The sequence below is a fragment of the Neltuma alba genome, unplaced genomic scaffold, assembly GCF_004799145.2.
Source record: "Neltuma alba isolate B1F8T4 unplaced genomic scaffold, ASM479914v2 tig00001707_pilon, whole genome shotgun sequence".
NCBI lineage: Eukaryota > Viridiplantae > Streptophyta > Magnoliopsida > Fabales > Fabaceae > Neltuma > Neltuma alba.
The window spans coordinates 1-19,902 of NW_021632576.1; the positions used below are offsets into that span (position 1 = coordinate 1).

A 19,902-nucleotide genomic window follows, 5' to 3' on the forward strand; every position below is an offset into this window, starting at 1 on the left:
AACATGCAAAAATCCTGTCATATTCTAGCAAACTTGTCACTCACAATTCACAAGATGTTGGAAAAGTTTTGGGGTATATTATCAGAAAATATTGACTTTGAGTCTCGCATCAGTATCAAAGACTAAAGAATCAGCTATGTTTCTTACCCTTTTGTGTGGTGTGGCAGGAGAGAGTGCATGTTAAGCTAAAGCAGTCACAGGGCAACTCTCCTTTGGCAAGAAATATAATATCTATATCATCAGATGGTGATATATCTCCTGCCAAGAAAGAGAAGCCCTATGGCTGGTTTGCTTATTAGTGAATCATATTCACGGCCCACGTCATCCATCTTGTAGCTAGCTGCTTCTGCAATCTGCATTTTCTCAGCATTGCAAGCGAATTATAAATACTTCAAGTCAGAAGCACTGGTTATGGAATAAACCAACGACGGAAAAGCATATGCTTGAGGCTTATGCTGCGAATATCCTCTCTTTTTTTTTCTTTTTCTTTTCCTATCTCTGCACTTTACTAAACTCCCCCATGGCCGAAGCTCTTAAATTCCATATCTTTGTGTGAGCGCCCAGGAAAAGTGGGTGAAAGTGGGATGCTTCTTCCATTTATGGTGGGTTCCTGGGGATGGGATGGGATGGGGTAGGGGCTTTAACAGGGCCAGGGATCTTGATGCATCACAGCATATGCTCGATCATGCCTTATTCTCTTCTTTTTCTCATGACTGCTTTTTCTCTGCCTTGGCTTTTCAGTTTTCGTAAGTTTAACCTGCTTTTTTTTTTTTTGTCTTCTCAGTCTTCCTCCATGGTAAAGCCGTATAGGCCTCAAGTTCACGTGCAGTTGCAGGAGCAACAAAAATTTGCCTTGGAATATATTCATCAGATGGAGGGTTTATGATGGTCACTCTCTTCGAATGAGAACCTATTTCGATTAATGGGGAATCCTCATAATACTTACTTCTCATATTAATATGACACTGCGGATTCAAATACGATTTGGATTGTCATGTAATGTATGGTTATCCAGTGAGAACGGATGAAGATAATGTGTATGTATGTTTCGTGTATAATTGTTGATGGTTTCTGCTTTCTGATCTAAAACCAAACACATGGTATAATTTATTTACGAATTTATGGCATTTTGGATCTTCAAAGTGAAAGATCTTGTAGTCTAATGATATAAAGTTTTTCACTAACAGATCGCGAGTTTGATACTTTTGTAATTTGAATCTACTAGTATCTGTCTCTTTAATTAATTTGAACAAAACAAAAAAAAAACAAAAAGATGTGAAGTCTAAATTTTTTTTTTTTACTAAAACATAAATATCCTCTATTTGACAATCTTATTCAAAGCATCGTAAAAGATCAGCCTCTTTCTACTAAACTAACTCGTGGTAAGTCTAAAATTTTTTTACCCCAAAGCAGTTGGGGTTTCTATGTTTGGGGCCTCTTGAAGGAGATCAGGCCCAATACCCCATACAAGCTCTCGGCTTCCAACTGCTCCATCCTCATGCAAGTATCTCGTGTTTATAGTTGGTCCTTAATATAAAAGCTAATTTAGTTTTTAATTTAGCTTTAAATATAAAATTTTAATTTTAATTTTTTTTTCTCATATTTTTTATTTTTTTTAAAAAAATAGTTCTTATGACAGTTATATATGTTTAAAAATTTCATCAAATATAATTATAGTTAACACATGATGAAGGGTATTTATTACAAATAACTAACTAAACAAACTTTCTTAATCTACTCAAAATTAGCCGACTATAATATATATGATTATATTTTCTCAAATAAGAATGTAAAATTGCTATTAATATTTATTGTATTTCCAGAATAATAGCATCATAATTGTTTTTTGAGATTTTTTTTAAATGCCCGCAACGGAATACTGGAATAGATGAATAAAATTTTTGAAATTGGCAACCAAATGGGAGTCAGATTCAAGAAACATGGCATGTGGTTTTTGTTTGTATCGAATTTGCTTGTCAATTGCTTTATTATTTATTATTTTCTCTTATTTCGTGTTTCTTCTTCGTTAAAATTAATAGTAACTCTTCAAACGCGTACCGGCCTAAGCCAGCACCCTCTCCAGGTCATCATCCGGAAATTGCTCCTCCAATCATTCTTCTCCTTCTAAATTGATTTTGGACATGAACTTTCCAATGGGCCGTCCAAGCATCCATGGCCCAATTTCATTGCTCACTGGCATAAATTATTAAATTTTATACCAAGTCTGGTACAAGAGTGATCCCTCACATCCTGATAGATTAAGATTTTAATTTACCTTAAGAGGTATTTGGAATTAAGAAAAAGTATTTTAAAATTTTTTTTATATAAATCAAAATAAAACTCCTCTCACATATTTTATTTCGTCATTTTTAAATCCACATTTAATTTTTTATTCAAACATTCTTTTTAGAAGAGGTGTTTATGTTTAATATTCGACCATGTTTCCAATAGAATGGTGTATGTGCATAGCAAGAAAAATTATTAAAATTTGTTTTATTGTATTCCCGACTATCCTAAATGTAATAATTATATATATAATATAAAGATATTAAAAAAAAGTTAAATTAATTATTTATATTACAAAATATATGTTGGTTTTACAGAGACACTCCGATTAATGTAGTACCCCCATGATGAAATCTCTCTTTATTATACATGTATTAGTAGAAAAAATTCATATGTTTAGAGGATAAAGTGAATTAAATTGTTAATAAACTAAGCCAAACATTGATAATTCTGAACTTTCATGTATGATATATAATATGCTTTAAAATAATGAATGAGAATCCAACTGAGAATGTTCAGGTGTTTCGAAATCTCCTGATCATATGACAAACATACGTGTAACATATACAAGTCATTTGATTTAATTTATTTTAATTTATTGTGATTTTCAAAGTACCCCGTGATTGCACCAGCTGTTTGTGGCGCAATGAGAGGTGGCATAATTCCCTTTTTTTTGTTTTTAATAGTCATTCTAGCAAATTTAATTATTTTAAAAATTCTATTGCTTCACGCAAATGTGTGCTTCGTCGCCTTTCAAACACCTGGCTTATCAAATTTTATGTGATATTCTTTTCGTTACAACTAATTATGCAACCAAATATTAACAGGAGCCTGATGGCCAGGGAAAAAAAATAACAGGAGCCTCATTAAACAAGCCCTGGCTTGAAAAAAAAATTCCATGAACTCGATATCAAAATTTAATAATTTTCCGATTTCACCATTATTTAATATACATAAATAATAAATGAAAAATATAGTTATCCTTTCATGTGAAGAAAAGAATGACATGACTTATGAATGTAATAAAAAATCATTTTATTTTATAAACGGGATGAGAAAAGTAATTAATAAATGTAATAAAAGTAATTAATAAAGCTTGAAGTCCAAAATCAGTTAAGAGGCAGAGATTGTTGAAAGATAAAAGTCTCCCTTGTGAGAAACAGAACTCAACTTCTTTTTTCTTTTCTTTTTGATTTCTACTATTAATGTATACTTATTTTTTTTACGATTAATTAAAATGACTGTTTTTTGACCCAAAAAATAAATAAATTGAGTCGAGTTTTCCACAAAGGAGACTTCTCTTGTACTCCCTCCGTTCTTATTATAAGAGACATCTGATGCTTATGACATGTTCCTATATATAAGAGACACTTAAAAGTTTGTCTCTACTTTTTTGTGTGATTTCCTATTTTACCTATTTATTGTCTCCAACTCACACTCTCTCTCCCTCTACTTCTCTTTCTTTCAATAATTAATTATTCTCTCTCATGCTCTCTCTCCTTATTAATGAGGGCATTTTTGGAAAAAAAATTATATGATTGTTCTTAACTAATTTTAACTGCTTTTTTGATCAACGTAATTCGGTATTCGTTCTTATAATAAGGAACGGAAGGAGTATCTTCTAACGAGCTCTGTGTGTCTTAACTGATTTTGGACGTCAAGCTTTTATTCTTTTCCTTTGGGTCTGCCAAAACCATTAATGAACTAATTGACTCCACTTAATTAATTTGTCACATACCAATATTAATATTAATATATACATATACATAAACATTTTCTCACGGATATCAAATAGTGTCCGCAAAATTAATTTATGATACTAGTAAACTACGGATTTTATTGCACATATATTGATATTGATAATGATTGATTTGTTTTGTAACCAGTGTCTGTTTCATGAAATATATGGGTTTGTATGTCTTTTTAAAATCAGGAAATTCACATGGCTGAAAAACTATAAGGAAAAAAAAAACCTAATTCTCTAAAATTAAGTGACCAAGTCTCGGTGCTCTTTGCTGAATTGAATGTTTCGACCATAGAAAGAAAATTTAGTTTATCTGTACAAATCGTTATATATATAGACTTATAATTGTGAAGCAGTACGGTAATTGAACAATTAATGAGTATAGTTTAATTAATCATGTTATAACCAAAGTGATTTTATTTAAGCGTTTTAATTATATATAGACTGATCGAAACTTAAAAAGTAGGAATAGCGAAAAATTCCAAAGAATTTATGATCGTTGATTCAGACTCAAGTTACTTTCCATAGCCGCCTCCTCTAAATTTTTGGCTTTCCTGACGTTGAATTCTACGACACAACGTAAAGAGGGGGAAAAAAAAAAGCCACCAATATAATTAAAACATATATATATACAAGCAATTACGTAATGAAAATGGCACTTCTCGATTGCCTTAGCATCTCCGCCAAACATTACCAGAACATATTTCCTTTTCGGTAAAAACATTCACCTTCTTCCAAATATTCATCATGTCCATTCATGGCCTAACTCAAGAAATTAAAAGCAAAACCCTCCCTAATTCTTCTGTGTTTTCGATGACAAAGAAACTAACAAAACTAAACAAAGGAAAACAAATAAGCCAGACCAGAACTAAGAAGCTGAATCGGAAGAAAGAATATGATGGATTGAAATGGTTGTACAGCGCTTCTTTTATTTCTATTTCCATGAGAAAATCAAACAGACCACTGAGAATTTCCAAGAGAAAAAGAACAAGAAAAATTTTCTGTATCTCTGAACCCTGGGTATACAGTAGAAATACAGAAGGAAGCTGGAGAGGATCGGAGGAGCAAAACAGAATAAATAACAAGACTCTCTCTCTCTCTACATGCGTGCGCGCGCGCTTTGGGTGGGTCTGATTAATTAATTAAAGGTCTTCTACCTGAAGAATAATCATCGTCGAGAGTTGATGGGTGTGATTTTGATGACGAGACCCGGGAAGACATCATCTGGATCATGGATATGGGGATTCCGCTCCACGATGAACGGGTCGCCGCACTTGTCACTGATGGTGTGGAGGGTCTCGCCTTCTCCGACGACGTATATCTCGTCGCACGGCCGATCACCGAGCTGGTTTCCTCTGAGGGGGGCACCGGGAGAGGCCTCTTCGTCGTCGACCAAGGAGGTCTCTCTGATGGTCCCCAATAGTATCAGAGTCAACAACACCACGCCACAATACCATGAAGCCGTGTCTCCCATGCTTGTCGATCCCTTCATAGTTCTCGTTCTAACAGATGACCAGCCTGTTCTCATATACACATATGTGTATTACAATAGAAAAAACACTGTACGAGGAGGTCTGAGAATTCCGAGAAATGGCAGAGGATAACGGGCTCTTTATATATAGCTTTGAATTGAAATGAATATGGTTAGGGACATATGTGAGAGAGAGAAAGAGAATCTTTTTCTTTTCTTTTTTTTTCTTTTTTGAGGAGGGGGATTAAGAGCTTGGTTTTAACTTTTAAGTTTGGGTAAAAAGTGGGGCACCTTATTTTCTATTTCGTCCTGGCTTGTGGTGGATTGATTAATTAAAATTATCATATTCACTACTGTTAATTAAGCCACATAGTGTTTTGTCAATTTTTTAATCATGCCCAAATAATTATTTTATTTTTTGAAAATTAACTTGACAATAATTTGTTTAACTTGAAAATTTATGTAAGTAATGTAATTCTTCTATGATAAAAATATTGATTAACTAATTCATATATTCACAAAGGGTGTGTACGTTTGCGATTTGCTGTACATAAAAAATAAGAAGTTACTCCTCCGGTCCTTAATATAGGACCTAATTCTTGAGTTGGTTTTGGTCCTAAATATAAGAGCCCTTTCTCAGATTTATCAATTTTCTCTAAATTACCCCTATGAATACTCCCTCAACCATAATTAAGTAAAAGAAGGAGATGGAGTATTAAAAAAGATGATTGTGGTGTTTTAGGAAAAATGTGTCACTTTTCTTATAATTAACTAACTTACCTAACTTCCTTAATCTAATCAAATTAGTTAAATGGATCTTATATTAAGGACCGGAGGAGTATTATTTATACCTAACATGATGATAATTAAGAAAAGTATATGTGTAATTTTGTGATTAAGAAATGTGTAGGGGAATTTTGGTTGGTGTTTCGGGTAGAAAGAAACTTGGGTTTAACGACAATACGAGAGAGAAGTGGGTGATTAGTCGTTCTGGTGTTCGCTTCGTGGGGGTGAAGTTGGGGGCAACGACATCAATCTTTGTCGTTTTGTGCCGCGTGGCATGATCCCATATGGTCATTAGACTCGGTCATAATTAATTTAAGAAACAACTTCTTATCTATTCATTTCACTCAATATGTATGTTATGGTGGTGTCAATTTCACCTCATTTCGGATGCAAATCAATTTTATGGACCATAAAATTATGTTAAAAATGTTACTACTTTTAAACGGGTTTAATTAATGGCTAGTTCTTGAATCGTATATGATATATAGTACTCTTCTAGTTCCTAATATAGAATCTAACTATTGAGTTGATTTTGATCATAAATATAAAACTTATTTATTATATTTATCAATTTTTCTTAAATTACCCTTATAGATCTCCCTCAATTATAATCAAATAGAAAAATGAGAGATAATATTAAAAAAGATAATTATAGTATTTGAAGAAAAACATGTCATATTTTATAATTAACTAATTTACCTAACTTCTTTAATCTAATTAAATTAGTTAAATCAGTCTTATGTTAAAGACCGGAAGATTGCCATATACTACCAAATAATAGGTATTTTAGGCTGTGTTGATTAAATAAATTATCCCGCAGGATAGAGGCTGAGGAGAGTCCGCTGGCTGTTTGACACGTGGCATATTCATTTACCACCAGATTCATCACACAGCCCAGTGGCCGCTGGTGGGTGTCCAAGTTGGTGAGTTCACCATGATAGAATCATGAGATCACAGGATAAAACTTTATAATACATCTTTTAATATAGTTAACTAATTTAAATAAATTAAAAAATTCTGTTAAATTAGTTATTTGAATAAAGAAAATATTATATTTTAAAAAAATCCTTAATAATTATATATTAGCTAGAATTATTATTTGATGGATGGAGTCTTATATTTAGAACTAAATTGAATATCAAACTAGTTTTTATATTAAAGATCGGAAATACATAGTATATTATTACTATATGTGTTGCGTTGATATATGCAAATATATATAATTATGAAATAATTAATTCATTGCACATGAACAAATAATAAGCGTTTGAGACACACGTGGCTCTACAAAAACTAGAGATCTCCGAAATATCTCAAGTTAATGGTGATTAATTAAGTTAACCATATGGTTGACTTAAGAGACATATATGTTCTCGTAATAAAATTATTTAAAAAGGTGGAGGAGTGTACGTCAGACTTGTTACTGAAGTTTTTTTTTCCTTCTCTATTTTGTTTTCTTGGATCTTGGTCGGGAAATAAAGGTGTTAGCTAGATAAGATAATGTAACACGGATTAAGAGAAACTATACAAATCTTTTATTTCATATGAATTACTATAATCTATCAAATGAACTCTCTCGGGGGGAAAAAAAAAAAATCCTTGAATTAAATCTTAAAAAATATTTCTTAAAATTCTGTCTTTATTGGTGAAGGGGAAAAAAGGCATCCTTTTCCTTTTGAATCCACATTTCCATTTTTAGTCCTTTCAGTGTCTATATATGTACTCTAATTGACACAGTATTTTTATTCCCTTAGAATATAATATCCTGGGACAATCTCCTTTCACTGTTTTGGTGGGTCTATTTCAACCTACTCTTATCTGTTTTTCTTTATTCAACTTTAAATTAGGCGCAAGAAATTAAATGTAAGAGATTTTAATCCTAAGATTAATCACGACATGAATATTTTGTTAGTTTCATCTGTATTAGATTTTTTTTTGAAAAAAAAAATTATATGCCCAGTACGTTTCCAAGCACAATAGAATATAATCATTTTAAAATAATATTTTTAGTCTCAAAACTTTATTTTCAATCTTAGATTGATCATTTGAGTTTAAAAATTTACACAGCAACTTAAATAGAAAAACTCTGACAATAACCCTTATGGGAGGATGTAAATTCAAGTAACCTACTCTTTTTTTTTTGGGGCCAAAAGTAACCTACTTCTTTAAGTAACATAAAATTTGAAAGCAATTAAACTCAAGTTATCAAAATGCAAATTTAAGAAATTAACCTACTTTTTAATTAAAAAAACATACACTTGGGACCAAGTCTAGGTTTTATTGGAGTAGGAGACAGCAAATACATGAAAAACGTTGAAAGCAACTCAACAGGGCTTAGGAATATATGAATATATGAATCCAAACAAAAGGAAAAGGCAACAAGCTAAGCTCTTCTGCTCTTGGCAGAGGACAGGGAAGTTGGATTGATGCTTGTGGGTTAGAGAGAGAAAAAGGGGTAAGTGAGAGGAAAGACGTGCGTAGTGCCATCTTAAATGAATTTTGTATGGCCAAAAACAAAAGCCTAAAACTTAATTACGACCTTTGGGAAAGGAAAGAAAGAAGAGAGGTGACGTGAATCAATGAGGAAGATAAGGGTCGCCTCTGACCAATTCCAACGTAACCAAATCCCCGTAAAGGCTAATAGTGCTACAGTTGAGCCACACTTTGAAAGATGCATGCTTCTGTGGGGACATTTTGACTCAGTCCCTCACGAACATGAATCATAATTTGGCACCGAAATTCATACTGATCAAACGGACCTGATGGTTTTGCAAAGCAGATCATATGAATCAATAGTTTTTTTTTTTTTTATAAAATTTTAAGCAGCGGTTTTGGCTCATCTATAATGAAGTAGCAGACGCATGTTTGGTCACACACAATTTAGCTGCCTAGTCAGACATTACCCTTTGAGTAATCTCGGTATGCCGAAGTCATTAGTTAGGATAGAGCATTAACCACGTGAGAATGAACTTCAAATGCATGCTTTACTGTAGGAGGCCTCCCACAACATCAGGATGATATCTCAGGAATCGAATTCGTTCTTTTTGGGAACTTATCTGACTCTTCAACTGTTGAACCCATAGGAGAGAGGCGAATCCATAGGTTTTTCTATGCTTCATAAGCTAATATTTGTTGGATGCTTCATAATCAAGTGTATAGCTAAAACTTCATTGTTAGAAGGACTATCTTAGAAAAAATGCATAAATATGAGAGACAAAATGGATTGGGATCTTATATTTAGGAAAAATAAAAGCCAAACAAGGTCTTATATTAAGAACCGAAAGCAGGATAATATAATATCACAGGATGCTGGAGATTTTGTTGAGGACTTGATGTGCAATCAAAAGACCCATTTTGGAATGACTTATAAGCATATTTTCAGTTGTAATTTATGAGATACGATATTAGTATGTAAAAGAAATTTTGTCTCAGTTTATATAAACGTGTTTATAAGTGGTTTCAAACGTGATTCAAACGAGGCCCAAATCAGCTTGTTGCTTTTCATTACTTAAAGGCGTTCCTATTAAATCCTTCACAATTTCTTAATCAAGCATGTACGTTGACCTGTTTAACAAAAGGAGTAGGAGAGATGTTATTTTTCACATGCATGGCTTGCCAATAAATGAGAAACTTTCAGCTATTAATTTCAATTATAACTATTAATTAATATGTTGAATGTGAGCCCCGGCACCTTCGTATACGTCACCATATAATATTAATTTTTTCATTGAAATTAACAACATAGTTTTCATCATCATCGTCTGAATGCATATTATATTAATACTTTACTATATAATACTTCTTTCAGTCTATAATATAAGAAGTTAGTTAGAAAAAAATTGTGTTTCAAAATATAAGACATTGTTAGAATAATTAATATGATTTTTTTTCACTTTTGCCCATACTAAATATAGAAGAGAGAGGAGAGAAATAAGAGATAATAAAAGTGTAACATTAAAAGCAACCAGAAGTTTTTTATCATTTTAAGATATATTTAATGACTAAACTTTTATTTTTTGGTATGTGAGAAAAGTTAACTAACTTTTTATATTATAAACCGGAAGGAGTATTATTGTTTGCCATCAACTTTGGATTTCGTCTTTAAATATTTATCGAGAGAGAGTGAGAGCCCATTGCGTTAGGATAAGTACTTAATTATTTCTTCAAGTCTGGACTAATTAAATTTCTTTTTACTCAACTTTATAACTACCCTTGGATCCAAGATCGATCCTATTACTCGATTATTAAAATTTTGACAGAGTGATTGCGGCGGTAAATATATTGCCATATCAGGCTGATTACGGTAAATTTATCTAAAATCTTAATTAGCAAAGAATCGTAAATATTAGTATTAAGTGTATTGCTCCTATTGTATTCAATATAAAGCACTAGTATTTGAAATTATTTGAGCACTGAAAATATATGAAAACAAAGAAGATGATATGGAAGTAATTAATGACTTTTGTCACTACGGTGCATTAATTAGTTGTTGTTCCTTGCTAACATGATGCGTAACTGTGCTTAGTCGTCGTGCTTGGTGATTAGTGTTGATCCTAATTAGGTGGCGATGGCCCTTTCAAGTTTAACATCATCATAGCATCCGATTTAAAATGGGTTTTCTCGTGCGAAGTTGATTCTTTGTTACTGTCTTTAGGGATGCATTCCATTTGAACCATCTTGGGTCCCACATACCTTAATCATAAAATGAATAAAATTTAAAAACATATCCGATGTTGTCTTTGAAAATGTTACATATCACACCCAAGTATGAAAATTTGGAATTGGAAGCAGCCTTGTTGATTGGTCTATCTTGCATGTGATACCATTAATTTGTGACATATTTGTCATCGGCATGTGTCTTATCTCCCACTCCACCTAAACTAATCGCGTTAGTAATTTAATAATCTTCATTTTCATATGTAGATATCCGTCACGTTTTGGACCACGCATTCATCATTTCTTGACTTTTGCTGCAACAGGTTGATATTGCCTACGCACAACTGACCCTGATGTTTTAACCAATGACTCTTAATTTGTGTGGCTCTAGCTTGCTTCTCCTTCTGAAATCCTAGTTTCCTTCTTGTCCATCTATTTTAACTCTGGCTAGCTTAACTGACACTTCTGAGTTCTGAGGCTCATATTCTGACAAATTTTCTTTCTGTAGTTTAGGTTTTAAGGAAAAGAGTCTGTTGGTTCAAAGAATAATAATAAGGAAAAGAGTCTGTCATAAGGAGACTTTCTTTCTTTTTTCTTTTTTTGCTGATCCCTTTGTTCACATTGCTCTGAACAAAAGTAGTTACCGGTTTGGATCACCTCGTCATGATATTGGGAATTATGGTATACCCACAGAAGGTCAGTATACCCTACAGTTCTCCAAGGATCGCGGGGCAAAACTTGTCACTTTCAACGTCGTCAGAAACTTAAGAAGCAACCCAAACAAGGGGAGGGGAGCAAGATCCCTCCTACCCCCTCCCCTCTTCTCCTCTAATAACAAACAAACCCCAAGAGATGCAGCAGGCTCAAAAGCCTATGTGACCAAATTAAACCTCCATGCCAATATAGAGCCATGCTGTAAAAGTACATTTGAGGTTAAAAACTAGCTGACATTCAAAAGTCAGTAGAGAAAACGAGACGAGGAACATGTTGCAGAATCACTCTATTTGTGTCGTGCTCATGAATAGAACTGTGTAGCTCATTAACTTCTACACCTTCGCGTGGCTACTTCCATGTGGAACAATCTGTTCAGGGTCGTCTTTAATGAGAATGGAGTGCGTTTCGACTCAGCAAATGAGAGCATAACCCTGTGGCAGCGCCTGCAAATATTTGGTTTGAGGAAGAATGCAGGGCCTAGTTGGGTGTGGTGGACTCAAGACTGGATGTATCTTACAAAGTCCAATGGATCCGGACCTCGTGCTGGCTAGCTGATCGGGTTTTTGTTTGAAATCTTTTTCCCTTTTGGATTACTCCTTGGGCCCCCAAATAACCCAACAAAATCGCCAGAACACTCTCTCCAGTCAGTTTAATGGGAGCTTTCAAGACCAACGTGATCGTTATAGGAAGGATCCAAATCGCCACTGAGACATGCGATTGTTTTTATAAACACGAGTAATTTTTTTATTGGAGACACTAAATCTGAGTAGATAAATTACATTTTTGGAATGCAATTTTCCTTGTTCCTCTCGCGTAACCAATACAAGTTTAGTCACTTTCACCCCTGAGGCCTCATTACCTTCCTACTTTGAACATGGGGGAAAACAGTTTTAAGATGAGCCATCTCTTTTTGACATATATCCGACCCGACTTGAATTAAAATTCGTTGGTTTACGATGACTTTGAAGATTTGATAGTTAAAAAATAAAGACCGACCCGAGCTTCAAGAGCATTATTATAACCCAACCTTCAGAATGCCGTTACTCGTGAAAAGACAACAAACAAATCACGTGTACACGAAAAGTAAAGAATTACTCTGTTGTATTATTATATGGAGGAATGTTAATAAAGAATACATGAGAGCCTGTAAAATAATATGACATGTATATTTAGATAGAAACTAAACTATAAATTTAAAAATAATTTGTAAGTATTGAAAAAAAAATTTGTCTCGATTTACGTAAAAATATTTTTAAATTATTTTGGATATCCCAAACGTTCCCTTACTATTTGTTTAGAATCACGTGAGCATTTTTCAAAAACAGTTTTTTAATTAAAATTTATAAGATCTGAGATAAATATGTGAGATAAATTAAACATTTCTCATTTTAAGATCCCTTTCCTTAACTAATAATGTGTTCTCTGAATAAGAACCATATTAATAAACATAACAAAACGCATCCATTGATGAATTTCTTTTATACGTTTTGAGTTTTGACATATATCTAATATGAATGTTATCTCCCTCGATCAAATTTTTTTAAGGATTTGTCTCGTGACATGGTGACAAGTTTTTGAAAGAATTAATTAAAAAAATATTAATAAGTTTTAATATCAAATAAACAGTTATATTTATTATAAACTGTTTTATTGTTATTGAGATTTGTTTTCAGTAATGAATTTTTTTTTTTTAAATCTCAGACTTCCTAGCAATTGTGACAATTTTGTTTTTCCAAAGCAGCCGTGCCGGGGGACGGAGTGGCAAGGTAAAGATTCCGTCAGCATGACGCATGCTTTTCCCTTGAACGACCCAAGAATTTCACAAGCGCCGTAGTGCTGTGAAACTGAGGACGCATTACCAAGCAGCCAAGTTGTGCCACGTCACTGTCATCCCCCCATCAACATCTCCAGCTGTCAGCTGGAAAGCAAACTTTAGCTGCTCGACACGTGGCAAAATCCATTAAAAATAAATGCGCTTCATCCCCTCAGATTTTTAATTTGTTAAAAGGTACAAATGTTTGGCCTCCTCAACAAACTCTAATTTTATTTTTCAAGTATTTTCAGTATTTTAATTTTATTTATAATATATTTAATATTTTAATTTTTTTGTGTCCAACATTCCGTAGTTATTTTTTAATAACATTTACCCCTAATTTTTAGAGTAGTAAAAGAATGCAAATAAAAAATCGCACCAGAATGATGATCAGTATCACCTCAAAATTTTAGTGTGTTTTGTGTGAATCTTATGAAGAATGTAACTATCTAAAAATTTTACAATAAGTAAATAATAATTGTATGTTTCTCACTCGTTATTAACATTTTTTAATAATTATATTTAACTCTTTACTTTGAGTGTTGTTTTCCCTTGTTATGAAGAATTCTTGAGTAGATAACAGATCCCATGAGGATTTTGTTAAGCTTGAAGTAGATGGGTTAGTCTTGGCTAGTGGAGAGAGTGGATGTGGAGGAGCTACCTAGGTTGGAGACAGTAGATGGATAACGGGGTTTTACCTGCAAGCTTACCAAGATTCTACCAGCAATAGCTGAATTAATTGGTATCATTCATGGACTGAACCTTTGTTAAGCCATAGGTTTTAAAAGTGTCCTTCTACTTTTTGATTGTACAGAGGCCTTGAATTTGATCATTAGAGGTTGTTATAACTCTCACCCTTTTAGAGATATAGTAGACGATAATAGGTCTCTTTTTTATAGGAATTGGAATGTCTTGATTTGTTACTTTTTAAGGAAAAATTTAGAAATTGTTAATTTTTTAGCGAAATTCTCACATAGCATGGATAGTAATTTTTGTACTCTTGATTAAACTCCACCTCTTATACAAGGAGAAGGGGGGTTGATGTTGAGACCTAGTTATGTTAGTTGTTTTTTGCACTAAACTTTGATAAATACAGTTTACATAAAAAAAAAAAAAAACAAAAGAGTTCTCGGACGCCTTTCGTACATCACAAGTCCCTATGTTCATTCTCATTTGGCTGTCCCTACTTAGGATCACCTGCTAATGTTCACATCGTCCTATAACATGTCAGTTCCATAGGTACTCCTCCGGTCTTTAATATAAGACCAATTTAACTAATTTAATTAGATTAAAAAAAGTTAGGTAAGTTAGTTAATTATAAGAAATGTGACATGTTTTTTCTAAAATACCATAATCATCTTTCTTAATACCCTATTTTCCTTTTCTGCCTGATTATGATTGATGGGGTATCTATAGGGTTAATTTAGAGAAAATTAATAAACATGAGAAATGAGTCTTATACTTAGGACCAAAACTAACTCAATAATTGGGTCATATATTAAGAACTGGAAGAGTATAATTTTTTTTTGAAAAAAATGAAATATAAATGTTCGCCATATCAGTATATAGGTAAAATATTTTACAGGGAAGGAGGATTCCACTTGAGCATAAAGGCATGATGCAATTTTTAAAAATACCCGAATGATGTGAAGTTTTGAATAATTCTGATCAAACACAATGTGGGGTATAATCGAATAACATATATATATATATATATGTATATTATTATACCTAACAACATTTATTTATAAATCAGAAACAAGGTAAGAAGGATTCTTCACGTTAAAATAATTGGAATGCCTTTGATTTATCATTTGAAGCCAGAAAAAAAAGCCCTGTTTGGGCATTAAATTTTGAATTCTCTTTCAAATTTTTGTTCTTTGAAATAAGCTGGTGAGATAAAGAAATTAGAACACAGGTTTCCTCTATAGGCCAGGAAATAAGCTGGTCAGAATAAATCAATCAAGTAATGTAAAGTAAAAGTATAAATTATAAAGAGAAAACAAATGTTAAAATATAGGAAAAAATAATTTAACTCTTACTACTGAAAACATTCATTGCGTTATTTTTATCTTTTATATGATTTTTTGTGATAATTTAATATAAGAAGAGACGTAGGTATGGTGCGTATGTGCGTGGATATATATATATATATATATATATATTATATTTATACAAAGCCCAAGCGAGGAGAACCATAGTGGAAACAGCACATTGTCACATATCATTATCATAATTTGGCCCCAAAAAAAAAAACATATCAATATCATAATGAAACAACTGGAAAGAATCTAATAATTGCATTTAAAAAATAGATAAAAAAATAAAATTAGAATCCGAAAATCAGGAAAAGGGATTAAACTAAATTAGAAGTCGGTATTGGAGTCCGAGGAAGAGGAGGAGGAAAGGTCGCTTCAATTTCAAAGACAGAAGCGACGAAGCCACCACAAGTAGGGCTTGCCACCACACAAGAGCCCACCGGGGGGGGAGCCCACCGGAGCTGAGAGCCACCACTGCTCCAACGGACTCCTTCTCTTCTCCTTTCTGCTTCGCCTTCTCTTCCTCTCGCTCTTCCTTTCCTCACTCAGGTCCTTCTCGTTCCCCAGCTGGCTTTTCTCGGATCTGGGTTGTTTCATTTCGTGTTTTGTCTTGTTTCTGGGTAGTGGTTTTTGTGGGTTTTGAGTTTTTTAAAGATCATTCTCATTAATGTTAAGGGTTATGGATGACTTGCGTCTGTAAATTTCTGAAAATCTTCGTTAATTTTGTAATGGAGCGTTCCATAATTTAAATTAAAATGTGTTGCATAATCTGGGGTAGGGAAAGTTTTTACCTTGTGATCTGCTCGATTGTTATCTTTTGAAAACTATTCTTTTTCTCTTAATCAGCCTCCGTTTATTGACTTGCGCGAGTCTCATTATCATTTTGTGCAGATCAGCTGCTTGGAGAAGGCAAACAAGTCTTCCTGGCCAAAGGGTCAGATTTTTGGTTTTTAAGTTCGATAGTTTACTCTCTTGCTTTCCAAATTCCTGTTGTCGTGTGGATTACGGTTTGTCTTGTTTAAACACCCACCAAGTTCGGCTTTTTCAAGCGTTTTGACTCTGAAGCGGGATTTGGTGGATGACAGTGTGGAAAAGAAATCAAGGTTGACGTAGGCGCTGAGTATTGTTGGCTTAAAGTTTCTGCTAGAGAACTATTGGGGAAATTCCTCTTGATATATCTGGGTTTGTTGAGGGTCAAAATATTGGTATGGATGTTGCTAAGAGCAACAGTGGTTCTGAACCTTCAACTTCTTACAGTTGTTTCAAAGTAGCAAATCTAAGCGAAACAATACTGGACACTAAGCAGTCTGCAAATTTGAAGGATCGTTATGTTCTTGGCGAGCAGCTAGGTTGGGGACAGTTCGGTGTTATCAGGGCGTGCACGGACAAGTTGACTGGAGATGTTCTGGCCTGTAAATCAATTGCTAAAGATAGATTGGTCACATCAGATGATCTGCGAAGTGTCAAACTTGAGATCGAGATAATGGCTAGGTTATCTGGCCACCCAAATGTTGTGGATCTCAAGGCAGTTTATGAAGAGGAGGATTTTGTGCATCTGGTGATGGAGCTTTGTGCTGGAGGTGAGCTATTTCACCGGCTAGAGAAGAATGGACGATTTTCTGAATCTGAAGCCCGGGTTCTTTTTAGGCACCTTATGCAGGTGGTTTTGTATTGTCATGAAAATGGGGTTGTTCATAGAGATTTGAAGCCTGAGAACATTCTCTTAGCAACAAGAGCCTCCTCATCTCCGATTAAATTGGCAGATTTTGGGCTTGCAACTTACATCAAGCCTGGTACTTGTATTTTATACTTCCGTGGAAGAGTATTATTCCTTTGCAGTTTTATCTTTTCCATGAAAACGCAACTTATTCATTTACTTCAAATTGGGCTTTGTTTAAGCAGGACAAAGTTTGCATGGGTTAGTAGGGAGTCCATTCTATATAGCCCCAGAGGTGCTTGCAGGTTCATATGACCAGGCTGCTGATGTTTGGAGTGCAGGTGTCATTCTTTACATTCTACTTAGTGGGATGCCTCCGTTTTGGGGTAAGACCAAGTCACAGATCTTTGAAGCTGTTAAGGCGGCTGACTTGAGGTTCCCATCTGAACCTTGGGATCACATTTCTAAATCAGCCAAGGATTTGATTAAGGGAATGCTCTGCACAGAACCTTCTCGAAGGCTCACTGCTCAGCAGGTCTTAGGTAAGCTTGAAGCTGTTTCTTATTGGAATTCTTGGGTGTGCAAAGCAACCTGAAAAGCCGTAGAGATGATGTGAAGATGATTACTATATCATAGTTAAATTAAATACGCAGTTTATTGCTGAACATTAAACAACTTAGAGCGTTAAGAATCTGTCTGTTCTGCTCAGTTCCCTTATGGCCTGAGATACATTTTAGTTCAATTTATGGCAGATGGTCCAAACTCCTGCAAAAAATCGATGTCATAATGCTTAAAACTATTAGTATTTATAAGGTAATATTTCATGATCATATGCAGTCATTTATGATGTGTATGTACTGATTCTAGATTAAGCAGTCATGTAAGTAATATTTCACGCAACTTTGAGCCTCAAAATGGTTTTCTTCTGTCATTCGTTACTCACTGCTGAAATGGATTGTGGACTTACTGTCTGCTCTTGATTCAACACACTTCCACTGCAGTGTCCGAGTGGATGCTCTTACTTCCTCTCGAACCATAATAATCTATTTTGATCAAATCCTTGAATTTGAATTATTTATTCCTCTTGAAATCACTTTAATGTTTATTTTTCTTTTTACACGTCTTTTTTTAGGGGGCCTACATCCATTATGTGGCATAGGGGTTACATCCCGAATGAAACTTAATAGTATACCACTTCTGCGACTCTTCATTTGAGTATTTGTTTTGTAGATCATTGCTGGATGGAGAGCAATCAAACAAATCCTGAACAACTAATTGAATGTGACATCCAAAGTTGGGGTGAATGGGATGTCGGTGATAGCTCATTCTCTGTCCCCTTTATGCCCAGGAATCAGGACATCAGCTTTGGCGCTGAATCTCTCGCTTGTGATGCTCAATCACCAACTTTCACATGCAGATCATCATTTTCTTCATTTCTGATGGAACCATCGACTCCTTGTTCAGCTTTGGGTGGGTTTTCATTTCAGAGTCCCAGTGATTCTGCTGGTTTGGACTTCTCTTCTCCTGTTTCTTCAATGCCTAGCTTTGCATTTCTTAGCGCCAATTCTGTTGTTGAGAAAAGGAGCTGTACATTAGAGTTCTCAACTGATGAATCTGTCCAGGCAATTGTTGAAGGTATGTGTTGAGTGTCTCATCTTCTAAATCTTTTCACTGTTTCTCTAGCTTTGAATTGATAATTCTGTAGGAAAATCAGGATACCCGTAAGGGTTTGCATTTCTCGCGATGGCATTGTTGAGTTTTCTGTTCGTATCATGTATATTTCCAAGTAATTGAGGTTTACCATCAATTTATTATCTTTTTGCAATGTATAGCAGAATCAAGCTTGGGAAAACTACTTCTATCACCAGATTCTGCTCTTTGTTGTGGACCGGACATTAAAGCAAGTAATCGGAAGCCAATGGACACTAAAAGGGCAGGTGGTAACAATGGGCATAGGGTTTTAGGAATCCACAGCAAGAGAAACCGAACTATCGGACTAGGTGAACGTGAGCAACTTGACATTGTGGTGACTGAATCCGTCATTCGATGGTCATCGTGCACTCAACTCCCGACATCTCTTAGGTCATCTCTTGTATGTTGAAAACACAATGGCTTGTTGACAGATTAATTAAAAGAGTGCTTGATGCAGTGTCCCAAGTTGGCATGCCCGTGGAAGTTTTGCCTCCCTAACATGTACATGTTATGTATCTGTATTTGAGTCAGGGTTGCTGTCTCTGTTTGATGTTAGTTTTTAGATTAGATTTGGCGGCAATTTGGTGATGATATGTTTTCATATCAGGTAGAAGTTGTCTGATTTTCTTCACCTTGTTTTTCTTTTTTCACCTTGGAATGTCTATTCTATTCCCATGAGTGTGAGGGAAAATGGCAGTTTGCCTTGTTTGTAAAGGAAAGGTGTTTTGATAGACATAGTTATCAATATCATAACCTAGTGTTTTTGTAACTCAACTCTTCAAGCTTCTGTTCATATTTAGCCCTTCTGCCTTTCAAGTTTGACCAAACATTGCTATACAGCTCGTTCTGGCTACTCGGCATGTACGGCCAGAAGATTTTGTCTGGCACATTGTACTGCCACAATTGTGTAATAATATACTCCCATTTATAAGTTTTGAGTTTGGGAAAGACTGATTCATTTCATAAACTTTAATCTAAGTTTGTTTTAACATTTATTTATTTTTTTTTGAATTTTGTTCTTAACTATTTATTTTCTCTCTTGTC

The 19,902-nt window shown here is 34.2% G+C and overlaps 2 protein-coding genes across 4 annotated transcripts; one reads left to right on the forward strand and one right to left on the reverse strand.

Moving 5' to 3' along the window:
* Positions 1-4,899: 4,899 nt before the first annotated feature.
* On the reverse strand, positions 4,900-5,635 carry LOC114761865 (uncharacterized). Its single transcript, XM_028951321.1, has one exon. The coding sequence runs from the start codon at positions 5,556-5,558 to the stop codon at positions 5,199-5,201; it is 360 nt and encodes a 119-aa protein (XP_028807154.1). The 5' UTR covers positions 5,559-5,635; the 3' UTR covers positions 4,900-5,198.
* Positions 5,636-15,859: 10,224 nt separating this feature from the next.
* Positions 15,860-19,685, forward strand: LOC114761846 (calcium-dependent protein kinase 26-like). Of its 3 annotated transcripts, none has more exons than XM_028951296.1 (5): positions 15,860-16,058; positions 16,401-17,302; positions 17,412-17,708; positions 18,397-18,801; positions 18,999-19,685. In XM_028951296.1, the coding sequence occupies exons 2-5, from the start codon at positions 16,717-16,719 to the stop codon at positions 19,265-19,267; spliced, it is 1,557 nt and encodes a 518-aa protein (XP_028807129.1). In that variant the 5' UTR covers positions 15,860-16,058; positions 16,401-16,716; the 3' UTR covers positions 19,268-19,685. The 3 variants fall into 3 exon arrangements, with proteins under 3 accessions (XP_028807129.1, XP_028807145.1, XP_028807137.1); XM_028951312.1 differs by having other exon boundaries at positions 19,002-19,685; XM_028951304.1 differs by lacking the exon at positions 15,860-16,058 and adding an exon at positions 16,078-16,096.
* Positions 19,686-19,902: the final 217 nt, after the last annotated feature.